The sequence below is a fragment of the Oxyura jamaicensis genome, chromosome 9 (assembly GCF_011077185.1).
Source record: "Oxyura jamaicensis isolate SHBP4307 breed ruddy duck chromosome 9, BPBGC_Ojam_1.0, whole genome shotgun sequence".
Classification (NCBI taxonomy): domain Eukaryota; kingdom Metazoa; phylum Chordata; class Aves; order Anseriformes; family Anatidae; genus Oxyura; species Oxyura jamaicensis.
Window position 1 is genome coordinate 21,510,760 of NC_048901.1, and position 17,446 is coordinate 21,528,205.

The 17,446-nt window shown below is 45.3% G+C and overlaps 1 protein-coding gene across 13 annotated transcripts in view; it reads left to right on the plus strand.

Annotated features, from left to right (window-relative positions):
* MECOM (MDS1 and EVI1 complex locus) overlaps positions 1-17,446 on the plus strand; it is a 313,650-nt gene that overhangs the window by 278,152 nt on the left and 18,052 nt on the right. For 8 of the 13 annotated variants that reach the window (XM_035334589.1, XM_035334585.1, XM_035334595.1 and 5 more), the window contains 6 exons: positions 920-1,136; positions 2,903-3,050; positions 3,939-4,095; positions 9,933-11,289; positions 13,241-13,328; positions 16,196-16,222. In XM_035334589.1, the coding sequence (XP_035190480.1) occupies positions 920-1,136; positions 2,903-3,050; positions 3,939-4,095; positions 9,933-11,289; positions 13,241-13,328; positions 16,196-16,222 (1,994 nt within the window). The remainder of the gene's footprint in view (positions 1-919; positions 1,137-2,902; positions 3,051-3,938; positions 4,096-9,932; positions 11,290-13,240; positions 13,329-16,195; positions 16,223-17,446) is intronic. The other 5 variants (XM_035334586.1, XM_035334596.1, XM_035334587.1 and 2 more) reach the window with 5 other exon arrangements.

The window sequence follows — 17,446 nt, forward strand, 5'->3', positions numbered from 1 at the left end:
TTTGTTTTTTGGTATGTTGGTGACTTTAGTTGTTGCTAAAGTTGTCACCCTTTTTAAGCATACTGTTTTCCATGCCTATTCCATCTGGTCAAGCTGTATCAACGACACCAGAGGAGTTCTCTGCAGTCACACAGGAATATGTGTCCCACAGGGCTAATTTAGGAACAGATTTGGACCGAAGTATTGCTAGTAGAAAGCAGTCCTAGTGGTGATTTCTCTGGAGCAACTCAGCCCTCAAGTAGGCACCAATTATATCCAGCCAAGATTTCAGCCAGACTCCTTGGCACCTGGGCATTTGTATCTGCAGGGCAGATAACTCTGGAACCAGAACAGGGCATGTGGCTACTCATGTGGGCTGTCAGTGGAAAATCCAACAAAAAAAAAACAAACACAACAACAACAACAACAAACAGCATAGGATTCCCTTCTTCACACCTGCATTTTGGGATTTTCTTCTCGCTCTGGCTCACCTTGAACAGGGTTGGGTGCTGGAATGGAAATGAAGAGACTTTGAAAAGCTATGAACAACCTTTTGGCTCTTTGAATTGCTGGTGTTTGTGTCAGTCCGCTTCATTCGAATAGGCAGAGACCGAGAACCTGCACTGGATATCCACCTCAGATCCCATATATCGCTTTCTAGGATAGTTTTAAGCACACTGACTTTTGTACCAAGCCAATTTTAGGAATCCCTACTGGTTGTCACCCAAGCAGGTAGCAGTACACTGCCATATATATTTTAGAATTAAAGTGGTATTAGAAAGTATTACAAAGCATCCTTGCTTCTTTTTTTTGTTTGTTTTGCTTTTGTTTTTGTTTTTTACTAAATAGCCATTTATTTAACTACACTGTTGAGTAACTCCTGAGAGTAACTAAAAAGACCGAAAATTGGTGTAATCTCATCAACCGTTTTGTCTTCCAGAGGAGCGCCAGTATCGCTGCGAGGACTGCGACCAGCTCTTTGAGTCCAAGGCTGAGCTTGTAGACCACCAGAAGTTCCCCTGCAGCACACCTCACTCCGCATTCTCCATGGTGGAGGAGGACTTCCAGAAAAAGCTTGAGAATGAGAACGACCTTCAGGATGTGCATGAAATCCAGGAGTGTAAAGAGTGCGATCAAGTCTTCCCAGATTTGCAAAGGTAGGAATAAGTGCTTTAAAATGATTTAATAGGGCAAATTCTGATATGGCTTCGGTCAGATCATGCAGGGCATCAGCCAGGGCAGAATCTGACACCTTTTGGAGTACGCACCAAAGATGAATAATTTTTTTCTGCTCATTGGTGTTTTAGACCTTGGAAATTGATGGAGTCTCAATAAATCAGAAATTCAATTATTAATAGGGACCTGAATTTAAGAACTGGATCTTCTGATAATCAGATCTTTAGATGCCCTGAGTTGGGCTCATGACAGAGAAATCAGAGGAGTGGTTATAGTTCAGACGAAGTGAGTTCTCCCCACTTTTGGGTAGAAATTACTTAGAATATCTAGAACACGACGTGCCAAACGCTGCTCCCATAGGTCACAGACACGGAGTGTGAAGTTGTGCATGCGCAACGCCGTCCTCGCTGCCTGCTGCTGGGCAGTTTCCAGCTCCACGTGTCTAATTTTCAGCCCGAGTGATGGATGCAGAAGGGCTGATGTCAGTAGAGAAGTTGAAAGGGCTGCAGCAGGGTGGGTGCGGCAGTAGTTGGGGCTGACATTTCTCTCCATGGTGAGTTATTTGGTGTTAAAGCTCTTTTCTGCCCATGAACCAGAGGACAATATCTAACATATGGGAATCATTGAGCAAATGTAAATTTAGCTTAAAAAATTAAATATTAAAAAGAAAGGGCAGAAAACAAAGAACGAGTCATCATAAATAGATGGGCAGTACTGTGAGAAAGAGTGAAAAATGAGAGAGAATGCAGTCATTCTCCGAACTCCTGAATTATTGAGAGGCTAATACACCACAAAGACAGTTCCCTGCAAAAAAAAGTACAGAAGCATGCTATACACAGATTATATAAAACAAAAGGCCCGAATGAGCCACGCTGGAGGGTGTGCATAATTAAACTGAGAAAGAGCTGAGTGTGAAGATTGAGGTCTGGACATTTGGGGGAGGGCCAGGAGTGTTCTGGTGCTGATGGTGGGTGGTGTACCCACATCAGGCGTCTGGGAGAGTGGGGACAAGGGTCTGTCTAGGTCTGATTGAGATTGGTTTGCCAGTGCATGGTGGAGAGGCAATTGTTCTAGAAATGTTAGCAGGCAAGGCCCCAATTTTTAATTGCTGCAGATGACTAATAAAAGACAAATTCAGAAAATTCAGAGGTGAAAATGACTTCAAAGACATGCGAAAGAAATCAGGTAGGAATTGAATATGCTACTAACAGACTGAACAAACTACTAAGGAAAGAACTACATAATTGAACATAATTAATCATCAAGGATAACTTTACTCTTAGTGTGCTGTATTCAGAAGCTTTGTTCTGCTTGCTTATGCTCTTTCTGTCCTCTACCACTGGAGTTATTCCAGTCTACTCCTGCTGTAGAAAAGACTGAGTGCCATCGTAGGAGCGGAGCGACATCAGGTGATAGGATCCTAGATGTCGTTGGAGTGAGAGCAATAAGGTAGAAATGATTCAGACTGCAGGGAGGAATTACCAGAGTGAAATATTGAGAGGTGGATGGAATAATCTCCCTGGGGAGTGATGGAAGCATCATCTGCTGGAGTATTTGCAAGTGGCCTGGTGAAATGTCAGCCGATGTGTTACCGTGGTACAGAGGGGATGCTCTGCCTCCCAGCAGGGACAGGCCTGGCACGCAGCGGACCTGGCTCTGTTGGGATTGGGCCTTTGGGCCTTTTTTTTTTCTTAATGTGGTTATCTGATCTGCCAACTGCTGGTAACCCCTGCTCCTGTTTCCGCAGCCTGGAGAAGCACATGCTGTCCCACAGCGAAGAGCGGGAGTACAAGTGCGACCAGTGCCCCAAAGCTTTCAACTGGAAGTCCAACTTGATACGTCACCAAATGTCGCATGACAGCGGCAAGCACTACGAGTGTGAGAACTGTGCCAAGGTACAGTGAATTTGTAGGCTGCCCGGCATCTCTCGTGTCACTGAGCCCACAGGGGCAGCCAGGGTTGGGGTACTTCAGGGCGTAGCGCTCCCGTAGCGCTTCAGCCCGTTTCCCAAGGGTTTAAATCTTTACTTTGTGTATGTTAGCTTCCCACCCCTTTTGATTTGGAAGGACACTACTGCAATATAAATCAAAATAAGAAAAAATGCCTGGTTCTGACTGCGCTGAGCATCTCATCCCTAGAGCATCTCATCTACAGATGAGATCAGAGCATCTGTATCACTTCCAGCACAGTGCTTGCTGCACGGTGTATTTGTATGAAATTATGTTTTACCAGATTCCCAAAGCCTGCGCCTTTTGCTTAAGCACTTTCTCATATTTAAGTAGATTTGCTGCAATAATGGGAAATTGGCATTGAGCTGACACTTGTAAGTTGCAGCCAAGCCCTAGATACTGGGCCTGTGAGTGAGATTTCTTGCTGCCATGTGCTCAGCAAAGTGTTTATATTGCAGTAGTGTTTGGAGGTTTCACGTAGCCGTATTTTGACTCGTTTTCTGTGAAGGTGTTGCACAGGAAGTCACTGGCCTCAAAAGCATGACTTCTAATCGCAGGGGCAAATGCTTCTGCTGTGGTGGCTGCATAGGTGTTAACAGCTCCACCAAATATTTGGCTGATCCTGGGAAACAGAGGCCCCGTCCTGCAAGCCCCCGTCCTGCAGGCACAGCTCCCACTGATGCCCATAGGCCGTGTTGAGGTGCAACAAGCATCCACCATTTTTTAATCCTAAAAAGCTCCCAGTAGCTTTGAGGTCTGAATTCTGAAAGACGCTTGTGTTAACTGGCTTCTTCTGCAGTTAAGTTTCTTGGTTAATGAGTACTCATTTCCTAGCAGGTTTTCACGGACCCCAGCAACCTCCAGAGGCACATTCGTTCCCAGCATGTTGGGGCTCGTGCTCACGCTTGTCCAGAGTGTGGCAAAACGTTTGCCACTTCTTCAGGCCTCAAACAGCATAAACACATCCACAGCAGTGTCAAACCTTTTATATGTAAGTCTTCCACTAAACGTCTTTGGTTAAGTGTGTTTCTTTTGTCAAAAAGCGGCATAATCTGCAGGCAGGAGGTTGTGTTGTGCTTCCTTGGTTTCGTGGGGGCTGTGAGTTATTAAATGAGAATTGGGTAATTCATAGTCCGATGCACAGCATTGCTTTCATATGACTTTCCTTTTCAGGCAGACACTGTGTGATGTATAAATGTACCTCTTGTCCCTGGGATATTTTTCCATGCATAGATGCAAAGGGCAAGTGGGGAGTGAGATCTGGCAAGAGGGAGCCGTGCTTTACACCACGCTGAGCTGGCTGCTGTCCTTCCTGCTCCTTTGGAGGAGCAGCAGCCCCCATGCTGCAGGCAGTGCTGGATCCATCCCTGCCACGCAGGGCAGCATTGGTGCTGGGGAGGAGGTGACAGTACCAGCAAGGGCAGGGAGGGTGTCCCATCCAGCCGTAGGGATGGCACAGTCTGGATACGTTGGGTGTTAGGCAGAGCTAGCAGGACCTGAAAGCCTGCTTTGCTCTAGAAATTAATTTTGGGCCACAGGGTCTCTCCAGCAGATAGCATGAGTTTTGCGGGAATTGGAAAGTAAACCTTAAAGCCATTGTATATCAGCCAGAGGAGCTTGCCTCCCTCCTCGAGGCTCTTTTGCATGCCCCAAATTTAAGTACTGGGTTTAGCTATTAGAGCTTTGCCAACAGCTGCTCCAGCAATAAAACTTGCCTCCTATGTGTGGGCCTGACTCTATACCGGGCTATAAATCAGGTCCTCAGAGTCCCAAGGGTTGTGTTTGCTACTTGGCCAGATCCTGGTGTGAGATCGGAGAATCTGGGTGCACACAGTAATGTTGCAAGTTGCTTTCTCTCCCTTTCACCAGGGATGCAGAGGCAAAAAATACTTAAGAATATTATTCTTGCTAGCACTAATGTCTGCCACGTTCTTTTCAGGCACCTGCTATGGCTTTAAAAGCACCTTCTGAACACCTCCCTTCCCTGTTCTCTAAACTTCTTCACCTTCTGCTGTTCTCAAAAAGAATTTACCCAAATGTCATCTTGATACTTTTTTCCAGCTGACTGTATTTTCTATGCTCCTATTTCACACCAAGTCTGACAGGAGAAGTGACACCCCAGCCAGGCAGCATGCTAGGCACGGCAGGTTGCTGTTGCAGCAGAAGACAGCAAAGTTGCAGCTCCAGATGATACTGCAAGGTCCCGTTCACTGGAGCGGGCGGCTGCGACTGGGGCATTTGCCTCCTCAGCATATAGAAACCCAGGGAGCTCTAAAATGCTGCTTTGACACATGCTTTGGGTCGTATAATGCCTCAAGGGGAGCAGTAATGGCTCGCAAGACTAATTTATGGGAAGTCTGTATATCTGCCATTGGGTTAGATAATCCTTTTGATGGGCTTCTTCAGTAAGATGTATAACTAACCCAATCCAATAATAAACATCACTAATAATTCTTAGACCTAGGACTACAGGTTAAGTAATTACACTTTAAATTTATACTTATTAGACAACGATAGCTTCTGGCCCAGGTAGGGAACCTTCAGTTAGTCCTCTTGCAGCCAGTGCCCAGCACAAAATTGCGAAAGCGGCACCTCTCTCAAGTGAAATAATCTTAAAATGGTTTTGTTACTATTTATTCTGATAAATCAAACCAGCAACCGCTGTTCTTGAAATGCACAGGATGAGAGATGAAAACCCATTGAGCAACCTCTGAATAATAGCCATGTAATTACAGAACAAAAGGGTTTGGAGACCACATGTTGGTAGGCTTTGCTGAGCAATGGGAGGGAGGTAGGGTCACCTCAAGGAGATATCTGTTTTCCACCAGAAGGCCACACACCATGATTTACTCTACCAGTCTGTTTATGGCAACTGTCTCTTATTACAGTACACCGCCCAAGCTTGAGTGAAAACTCACCAACACTAAGGTAATTACTCACTGCCTTCGCAAAATCTCCAGCCTCTCCAAATAGAAACCACATGCCATAATAGACCGAACGTATTCAAAATAGTACTTAGGGTAATTTTTTTAATAAGCAGAAAATATGCAAACTTAACTGCTGGCTAATTTGGGGTCCAGAGACGATCGCGGTACGGAGCGTGCTTAAGCACGAGATGAATTTCTGCAGTCTGGGAGACAGGCTGGGAGTTTGGGTTAAACCTGGATCTGTGCAGCAATAAAAGCTGCAAGGAGGGAAGCTTCCCTTACAAGTTAGCTGCTTAAAAGTATGGCACTAAGATTTAAAGGATGTAATAAGGTGTAACAGGAGAAATCAAACCCAGCTTCTGTTGCTTTGATACGTGGAAGCAATTAAAGTTGATAACCGTCCCCCATCCACTACATTTTAAGCAAAGCTTTACTTGGAAATAAAAGTCATGTGGTGAAAAAGAGGTAGATCTTGTAACAAGGACTTGCCTGAGTAGTCCTGGCTCCCGGGACTCCCGGGGAGGTCGGGGCAGTGCAGGCAATCTGCACAGCTGGTCTTCTGCAGAACCAGCGGGCGCTGGGTGAGCGGCTCGCTGCTGCCACATCCCACCCGGGTTCAGGGGACAGCCCCGAGAGTGAGACTCCTCTGGGCAGTAAGGACTTTGGAGCTGTCCCCAAAATTTCTTGGTCAACCTTGAAAGCCCATGTTTTTAATAGGCTGTTAAATGCAAGAGGCACCTCATTAAATAGCTTTAAATAACTGTTAGCCTTAGAAAGGTGAACTCCTCAGTACACCAGCTAATTGCTTCATCAAGGTAATAATAAAAAAAGATGTATATTTTAATGTTTTTACCATTATCCATTTAGTTGTGTTTTAAAGCTGAGATCAGATGCATTAGTCAAATGAATATTTTGCAACTCTCTTTAACAGTTTGTAAGGGTCTCTCTTTGCGTGTCTCCAAGAGTAGAATATATCTCAGTTCTGTTGACTTCCGAGTAGTTTAATGGAGAATAATAAATGGATAATGTATCTCCTATAAAGGAGAACTTCCCAAACTCTAGATCTGTGCCAATAAACCCTTTTTCCCCCAGTTGCTACTCTGACTGCAGCATTACATTTAATATAATCCTGTAGAGAAGGAGCAGGCCCTTAGCACAACCTGCTAGAAAATCGAGAGCCCATAAAATATGATTTGTTTTAAATCATACACTAGCCTAGTTCTGTAAGTATGCATTTTCAGAAGGGAGAATGGGGATTTTGTTTTTTTGAAGAAAAACACGTTGTCTGATGCTCTGCTGTAATGCATCGCGCACAACTCCATCAGTGCGGATGGAGGTTTCCTGCTTGGATGTGATGGGAGCTGGCCCGTAATACCCAAAATGAAGGTTGTGAAGGCCTGTGGATGTGCTCACTCAAGCTGTACCGTCGTGGTCAGTTTAATTTCGGTTTCTGTGATCAGCCAGTGGAAGCGGGAGGAACTTCTTGTGCAAGAGCTCAGCAGTGCTGGAGAGGGCTGCACAAAGCTTCCGTAAGCTTAACTGTGCGGGCCTGATCCTGTCCCGTGAGCTATGGCAATGAGTTTCTTTGGTGTTAGAAGAGATCTTATAGCTGGGATGAGGCTAAAAACAGGAGAAAACAGCAGAAAATTAGAGCTTTATATTTGCAGCAAATGAAACACAGGAAAGGAAATACAACAAGTAGTTCTCTATGAAATAAAAAATAGTTCCATATTAAACAGGCAAATAAAATATTTTCCTAAAAGAGAAACAGAAGGCACTTATTAAGAAAAAAATCAAGCATTTTAAAGGAGCAAGAGCAGCTCTTCTTTTCTTTTCTGTGCTCTTTTTTTTTCTCTTTCATTTTTTTTTTCCTTTCTCTTCTGTTTCTTTCCTTGTGAATGAAGATTTCCAGCAGGAACACTAACTGATACACAGCAACAAACATTCTTCCTGAATTACCGCATTGCAAATTTCCTGTGCTTGGGCCCAATTCTGCGCTCTTTACCCCACGAATTGTCCCAGGGATGTCAACGGGGCATGAATAGGGAGAAGGGGTGGGTGCAGCGCGGGCAGGATCAGGCCCTCGAACAATGGGAGCATTGTTGCTGAGATATGGAGCAGCCTCCTGAAGAGGTAAACAGTCGAGACATGACAACAAGTGGTCAAGTTTCTCAAGGGCAGCGATCTGGACGAGCAGGAAGGTTAGCGCAGGGCCCGGTGCGAGTGGAAGTCAGAGGACGTGATTGCAGTTCATGGGAACCAACAGTGCAGGATGGGATACATTCAATTCAGTTTCCTTTGCAGGCTTAAAATAGAGGCATTGTAAATTATGTCAGTCTGTCTCAAATCATGAAAATGATTGTTAAAAAGGCCTCAGAATACACAATGTGTATTGTTGTGTGGCTTTGATGTGTGAAAGATGAGAGCCGATGATATAACGCAAATTAAATAAAAATACAGTGGCAACATGCTTTTTCCTGGCTGGGAAAAAAAAAAAAAAAGAGAGATTTATTACAGAGGGATAACACTGCTTACTGATAATGTTGTTGCCTTGTTTTTAAACAAAGCTAGAGCTGATACCAGGAGAAGCAAGGTAGTCCAGAGGCACGGACAGATATTAGCGCATTGAGGAGCGCAGCTGGTTGTCCCCGCTAGTCCGAAGGGTGGGAAAAGAGACCAGAAAAATCATAAAAATGGTAACCTACACTAAATGTAAGAAGGAAAAAAAAGTGACATAAAGATTTTGTGGGGAACTAAAAAAATCCCATTGGCTTCATTGACATAATTCAGTCTCCACAGTGGTGCATCTTGCTCTGCACTTGTTGATGGGGTGACTTTCAGCCTCCTGCTACCCAAACTGCGAGCTGGAAGCTGTGCTGCAGCACGATGAGTGTCGCAGTCCAGCTCAGGCCCAGGAGATCAAGGTAGATCTCCCCTTGGCTTTCTCTAAGTGCTTCTTTTGTGAGGCTGAAGTTACTCTCATCCCAGAGGAGCTTGGAAGGAAATCCATTGAGCTGTTCTGAGCATCGGACACGCAAACAAATACAGCTGCATTTTTAAAGGAAGTTGTTGTTGAAATACGGTGTATTTTTTTTTTTTTTTCGTGGGCAAGAAACAAATAAGTAATATTAAGACTAGTAAAGTTATTAAAACATGGATTTATAGTTACGGCTTCTAAGGCACCTGTAGGGACCGTATGCATTACACATATGGAAACGCTTTGGGCATGCAAGAGTACCAGACTGAGGTTACTCTAGAAGCTGTAGCCTGGGCTTTCATGAGATTAACTTCTTAATTATGAATCAAAAATAATGTCTGTTAATAATAGTATGCCCTTGGAAATACCTGGTTGTCTTCTCCTTTGCCTCTTTCATGTCCTTGGGTCTTGCAGGCCGAGAGCTCTGCCAGGCAGCTCTGTCTGTCTCCTGCCTGGCCCTGCAAATGTTTCTGGCTAACTTACACGTGTGCACAGTGACGCTGATGGAGGCATCTGGGGACATGAGTGCTCACTCATCAGGAGCACCGTGGGTTCATCCGTGTTACAGCACCAAGCCACGGCTCGTGGCAGGGCTCTGGGTGCTAACGCAATGCGAAATAATGGTATCGAATGTGCAACGCTGTGCAATGCAAAGAGCAAACGAGGAGCCAAAAGCGTTATCTTTTAGTGATTTCAGACCTGCTCTGGTTTGTTGGAGGGGGTTTTTTGGTGCTGTCTTTAGACATTTGTCTGCTTGGATGCCTTGCTTTGGAACAGTACAGTAGCTTTTGTGCACCCAGACTTCTCCTTAACGGCTTCCTAATTGACATTTGGAGGGTAAAAATGGTTTTATTTGCAAAATTTTGAGGGTGGGGGCAATTATCATAAAGCCTGAGATTTGTTGTTGTTGTTGTTTACATACAGGTGAGGTCTGCCATAAATCCTATACTCAGTTTTCAAACCTTTGTCGACATAAGCGCATGCATGCTGATTGCAGAACCCAAATCAAGTGCAAAGACTGTGGACAAATGTTCAGCACTACGTCTTCCTTAAATAAACACAGGAGATTTTGTGAGGGCAAGAACCATTTTGCAGCAGGAGGATTTTTTGGCCAAGGCATTTCACTTCCTGGAACCCCAGCTATGGATAAAACGTCCATGGTTAATATGAATCATGCAAATCCGGGCCTTGCTGACTATTTTGGAGCCAATAGGCATCCTGCTGGTCTTACCTTTCCAACAGCTCCTGGATTTTCTTTTAGCTTCCCTGGTCTGTTTCCTTCAGGCTTGTACCACAGGCCACCTTTGCTACCTACTAGTTCTCCTGTTAAAGGACTACCGAGCGCAGATCAGACAAACAAAAGTCAAAGTCCCCTCATGACCAATCCTCAGATACTGCCAGCCACCCAGGATATTTTGAAGGCACTAAATAAGCAACCATCTGTAGGGGAAAATAAGCCAGTGGAGCTTCAACCAGAGAGGTCCTCTGAAGAGAGGCCGCATGAGAAACTCAGTGACCAGTCAGAGAGTAGTGACCTTGACGATGTCAGTACCCCCAGTGGCAGTGACCTGGAAACCACCTCTGGCTCTGATCTGGAAAGTGACATTGAAAGTGAGAAAGAGAAATTTAAAGAAAATGGTAAAATGTTCAAAGACAAAGTAAGCTCTCTGCAGAGTTTGGCTTCAATAAATAATAAGAAAGACCACAGCAATCATTCCATTTTCTCACCATCTTTAGAGGAGCAGACTGCGGTGTCAGGAGCGGTGAATGATTCTATAAAGGCTATTGCTTCTATTGCTGAGAAATACTTTGGTTCAACAGGACTTGTGGGGCTGCAAGACAAAAAAGTTGGAGCTTTACCTTACCCTTCCATGTTTCCCCTCCCATTTTTTCCAGCATTCTCTCAATCAATGTATCCATTTCCTGATAGAGACTTGAGACCGTTACCCTTGAAAGTGGAGCCCCAATCACCCAGTGAACTCAAGAAGATCCCAAAGGGAAGCTCTGAGTCTCCCTTTGACCTCACCACTAAGCGTAAGGAGGAGAAGCCCGTTACTCCCATACCCTCAAAGCCAGCAGCTCCGCCTGCGGCAAGCCAGGACCAGCCTCTAGATCTGAGCATGGGCAGCAGAAGTCGAGCCAGTGGCACAAAACAGGCCGAGCCTCGGAAAAACCACGTCTTTGGTGAAAAGAAAGGAGGCGACCTCGAGCAAAGGAAAGCGTCTGAGTCCTCTTTGCAGCACGCCCGACCGACTCCCTTCTTTATGGATCCCATTTACAGGTAACGCTGCTCCCTGGCACCCTTTGGTACAGCAGTTAGGGGCCACCTGCCCGCAGGCACGGGACAACCCCATTCCCTTCCTGCCGACCCTACAGGGGTCACTGCAGGGGGAAAGGGGCAGGCTGCCTGCTGACCTGCACACCCTGGGTGCGGTAATGCCATAATTAGCAAGTCTTCATTACTGCCCTATTTGCAGTGAGTCGCTGATTTAACCTGCACAGCTTGATGTGCAGGACTGTTGCACTGGCATCAGTAGTAAGTGGTTTTATATTTACTGTGTGTTTGACAGCACTGGTTTGCCACAAATTACTTTTCTTCCAAAATGCTTCCAACCTGGCTTTACTGCCTCCTGTTTCTTTTCTTCCCTGGAAATCAGAGAACATCCCAAAAGGCTGCCAGTTGTGCACCACCTCTTTGTTCTTCCTGAATTAAATGGCAAGATCTCGTAAGAACAACAAGAAGCAAATTTATCCTAAGGTGCATAAAAAGTATGGAAATTGAGAGTGATTTCTGCCCCTTTTAACACTGATTTGAGTAATGGCTGGATTTATCTAGGCATTTCATTAGTATAATTGAAGGCACAATGTCCCTGTGTGTACAAAGCCTAACCATGGGTTAGTTAATCTGATCTGCCTTACGAAATCAATGGGAGCCTTTGTGTTGGCTTTGACAGGCACGCAGGCAGACACTGTCAGTCAAGTGAGGTTTTGAAAACCAGTTGTAAAACGCCGACCCCTCGGTGTCTTCCAGTAGAGCTGACACCAATTTCACTGGGATCTGGATTTCACCTACATCCTGTGTACGTCAGCCCCCGTTCGTGCCCTTTGCCTTTCTGCTTGCATATCTGCAATCAGCTGAAGTCATGCATCTAAATTAGCCTAGGGAAATATTAGCCAAAAAAAAAAAGTTTGTTTATAATCTAAATGACCGATTTTATGACCGATTTTACAGCCTATTGTTAAAAAAGGTTATGGCCGTGAAAACGATGTTAATTTGTTATTACTTTATCGAAAAAGAAATGCTATGGGCATAGTTTTTGCACAGTGCTCCCACCTGAGATAACAGGTATTATGAAGAAACATGGTATGATGTTATTTATTGGGATGATTTTATTTATGTCAGATTGATACCTGTATTAGACCGTAGGTTTTCTTTGTGTCACGGTGATTTTAAATGCCTGAAGCAGTGGAAATAATTATTTGTGTTTTATGGGCCCGCGCTGCAAACTAACGAAGGCTATAGAAATTCTGGCAACATAGTACAAGGGTGCTTGTTACTGAGCCATGAATGACATCTACGTAAGGACAACAGGATCTGTCCCTTAAACCGTACACATCAGTGACAGAGAAAGCAAAAAGACCTCAAATTTCCACACTGCTTTGAATCACCCACACTGCGCTTCCCTCCCAAACACGCACGTTAGTTGATCACAGTCTTGGTTGGTGGCAGGTTGGCTCCAGTGCCTTCCTGCAAGCCTGCATTTCTCGTACAGCCTCATTTAGGGCCACCTAAATACGCAGAGAATGGTCTCCAGGATGGCAACAGTGAGGTCTCGCATGGGCAGGCAGGAAGGCACCTCTTTGCTCACAGCTCCCGTTGCCTCGAATTCCACTCCGCTGAGTGGAGAGCACGCTTGGTCGCCTTATTTCTTCATAAAAGTCCTCGGTAGTTAGTCGTTGCTTTTTGCTACCATTATTGCTGGTCTTTTGAAGTGGGATTGCTTCCTATGTAAATGGCACGATCGCCCTTCGACGGCGATCCGCAGCCCCCGCCCGCAGTAACGAGCCGTGTGCGGGAACCCGGAGCTGACTGTACTTCCTTATCTCTTACCATTACCTCTGAGAAACAAACTGCTTGATGTATAATTGACTGTTTTAAACATGAGTAGCTGTATAATTATTAATATCTGAGACTGATTTATCATAAGCAAATCTAATTTTAACATTTACAGAGTAGAGAAAAGAAAGTTAACTGACCCACTCGAAGCTTTAAAAGAGAAATACTTGAGACCTTCCCCGGGATTCTTGTTTCATCCACAAGTAAGTATTTTTGGAATTTTGATGTTGTAAACAAGCCTATTGATGCTTCAAAGCAGGTGCAGAGAAATGAATGCGGTCTTAGTCATTTTTGGATTTCCTAAAACACACAGTTTTTGCTTCACCATTGTGGTGGAAAAGCGTAAGCATTGTTCTGAGCTTCTTGATGTTTTGCAGATGAAACAACATGTTTTGATTATAGAGGAAGCCAGATTCGAACTACATGTATGTTTTAGAACCGTGTTCCTCCAAAACCATAGCGTCGCCACCAACGCTCGCAGCTGCCCATCTTTTTCAGGGCCGTTGCAGTGGAGGCAGTGTTGCCTACAGGGAGTCGGTGTAGATTCCAAGTCAGGCAAGCAAAACTGAGCACCCTGGCTATTTGCCTGCTTTTACACAACCAATTGCTTTTGTTAACATTGAAGGACTCCCAGCAAAGAGAGAAAACCTTCTACCCAGTGCATTCAACCCTGCTAATGCAAATGTCCTATCTAGCAGTCATGGGTGACAGCGTGTAGGGTTCCTTCTCCATGCCCGAAGCCATGCTATACGAGAGGGCTGGTGTGTTGTGCATAGGCCATAATCCTGCTTCTCACTTGCTGAACAACAATTTACAAGGGTGTCCCTGAAACAGTGCAACAAGCTCAGTGTGTATGCAGTACAGAAAGAGTACGTACGTGTGTGCAGACTGCACATTGCTTTTCTTCAGCAGCACTGCACCCTCATTCTGTCCTCCTCTTCTTTGCTCGAGGCAATTTTGCAAAAAGTTGTGCAAAATAAATAAATAGATTTGCAAAAAAAATCATACTCTTGAAATAAAATGCTCTGTGTTATTTGCAAATTTGAGCCCCTTGCTGACTATGGGCACGTTCACCCTAATAATGACACCCACATGGGTCTTGTGCCGCCAAGAGCTCCTGTCTGGTGCAGCTTCCTCTGAATTCCTGGGCAGACCATGCCACCAGTCTGTCACAATTTGCCCCTCTTTTTTTTCCGCAATGAAACCAACAGTTGTTATGTCCTCAATTGTACGGAATATATTCTGAAGTCTGGGACTTGTGGAGGGCTGGGAAGGACAGCTGGTGGCATGTCTCGTTGCAGATGCACTGCCGTAATGCTCTTGCATGGGTGGAGAGTGCAGAAGCACAGCCTTTTCCAGTTCCAATGCCTGTAGGAAGTGAAGGGTCTATTAAGTATTAAAATTGTTGAGAATTTATGTACAGGATTTAATAGCAGCTCAGCACCTCTTGCTGAGTTACCTTATTTGCCGGAGTTGTGAAGTGACAAGTAGAAATTCCCGTTCTGTAGCAGATGGCATCAATGCACCGATGCACAAATGGGAGCCGAATCCTCCTTGTCTCCCCTGGTGTAAAACTGGGCTGGTTCATCAAGTGAGCGATCCTGTTAGAACAAATAAGGGGTGGTAAATTATTCAAATGAGGCTATTTAAGGTGCTGTATCCATGGAAGAAATAATAGCATTGTGCTGAATCCTCGCTGGGTTTTCAGAAGGTGTAAATCTCTGTTCTTTAGTTAGACAGGGGGACTGCGGGCTTCAGCACGCGTTGGTCTGATGCTGTCAGTGGTTGGCAAGTGTGGAAGGAGGCTCTTTGTATAGAACTGCACCATGAGGAGGTTGTTTGGGATGGGAAGGAGCCGGATGCTTTTCTACGAAGCTTTGTGTGAACGAGTGACGTGCCAGGGGGGAAGCTGGAGGAGTATCTGCAGGGTGCTGGGAGAGGGTGACGTGGGCGCTCAGGTGAAATGGAAACAAGGGGCTATTAGCGGGCAGGATCTGCCCCCTCCTGCGCTGGTTAGACCTCTCCTTGGTGCCTGAGGAAGGTCCCAGCACCGTCACCACGCCAGGTGCCACCTCCGTGCCGCTGGGGCTGGCTGGGGGCAGAGTCCTCTCCCCGTGGTGCCGGGGCTGTGTCCTGCCAGCAGCACCGCGAGGCAGGGGGATGCCTGTGGGGGGGCTTGTGCTGCTACAAGTGGCAGTAGGATTTTCCTGCCGTGTGCCCCGGTAGCTGCGGTCTGCCTTTTTGCCCATCCCTCCGCATTGCTCATTTGCAATAGCAACAAATTCCAGGGTAAAGACCGGCTTTCACTTTGTCACTTAGCTGTCCGCTAGGTTAAAGCGTGGAACTTGTGAGCTGGGCGGATACAAAAGCCATCAGTGTGACATGCACTCCTAATACACTGTAAAAGAAAAGGAAACCACCATCACGTGTCCTGTCAAGAAAGTAAATGTCCAAATTTGCTTTCTCGCTGACATTAATAGAACAGAGTCTCCTGTTTGCAAAGGCAGAGTTTGGCGCGGCGTTTATAGAGGACTGGGGAGCAGCTCGCAGAAAAGTGTTGTTGTTTTATAGTCCCGTTCGCCCCTGTAAAAGCACAGGTGTGGACTGCCCCGCAGGTTTTCATTTTCTGCTGGCAGGCTCTGTCTCTGTAAAACAGGAGCAAAATATTTGTCATTGTCTGCGTCCTATGAATTCGTATTTCTGTAGGTGAATCTGTTTCTGAAACTTGCCATTTGAAAAAAGAACTAAACTTTTTAAACTTGCTGATAGGAACACTAACAGACAGATCTTTAAAATAGGTGTTGGACTAGAGATGAAAGGCATAAACCCTGCAGTCCCTGCAAAACTCCTCCCAGTGCCAGTGGCCAAAAGCTGATTAGGTCACGTAATTGTATTTCACTGTCATTTGCTGTTACAAGTGTTTTTAGGGAGAGAATGCCCCGATGCAACAAATCATTCAGGATAATGTTTTAATTAGTACCTTTAAATAAAATCTTAATTAGTAGTTTGATTGCAATGAGGGTTCCAATGCAGGAATAATCTGTTGTTTTTGTTTCAATTTTGCTCCCAGTTCCAATTGCCTGATCAAAGAATTTGGGTAAGTTCATTGCTTATATTTTTGATTTAATCACTGTGAAATAAATTGCATAAGAAAAATACAATATGAAGGATAGCTTACCACACAATTACGGAGCATGCCACTCTTTCCTACAGTGCGTTGTAGCTGTAGCGGATAAATGTCTGTTATGTCCGATTGGCCTTATTTTCACTTCTCTGATCCTGCAGTTTTTATTTGGTGAAGGCAATGGGAGCTTTACCTAAGTACGTAAGGGTTTCAAAATGAAGTCTTTGTTTATATTTCAATGAAATTGTTCCAAGGCGTTTCCTTCAGAGATTGCAGTGAAAATTTTCAGGCTGAAATCTTGTTAGATTGCAGTAGTTGTAAATATTTAATCTGCATTCTAGACGTTAAAATTTAGCGCCTCGGAGGACTTCACGTTTCTGTCTCACACTGGCTTCAGTGGGAGTTAGTCACTTTAATAGCTTTGAAGTTTTGAGCTTAATTGCTCATTGCTGTACCCAAAGCCCAAATCAAACACCCATTTATTTGCAGTGCTTGTGTCAAATTTGTCCTGTATGCGCAGTTACATAGGGTCCCCCTCATGTGAACAGGAATTGTGCTGTCTGTATCTGTGGGATAAACTTGAGCATGCTCTTCTATTTTTATAAAATGTTATTTTTAATATGTCTAAATCGCTCTTGAAAAAAAATAAAAAGAGCCACAGCAACTGCTTTTGCAGATGCAAGTGAAATGACACCGTGTTGTGCTCTCCCATTGCTGGCCCTCGCTGCACGGCAATCCCATAAATTCTTGTCCCAGATTTTTCCCAACCTCGCAGCTTCGGGTCTCGGAGGGGAGAGCTGGGGCCGGGCAGCTGTGGCTCTGGGCCTGACTCACGCTCGCTCATCACTCGCAGTGAGACGTGGACTGTTTGCACAAGGGGAAGCCAGGATTTCATAAAACATGGGCTGAGGTGGCAGTGTGCTCCTTCCTGTGTGCACCCCAGCACGGGGCGCCCGGGAAGGGTGCTATCCCGGCTCTGCTCCATGTGCCTGCAGTCCACGAGCAGCTTTGCCTTGTGTGCACATGGCTTTAAAGCCCTGGTTTCTATCTGTAAAATGATGGCTGCTAGGATCCTGGGGTGGAAGGAGGTCAGCAGGCTCCAAAAGGCTCCTGTGAGCACCCACAGGCCCTGACTGAGCTCGATCACAGCAAGGTGTCTGGGTCTGTAAGAAGGTCTGTACCCAAAACCTGTTGCAC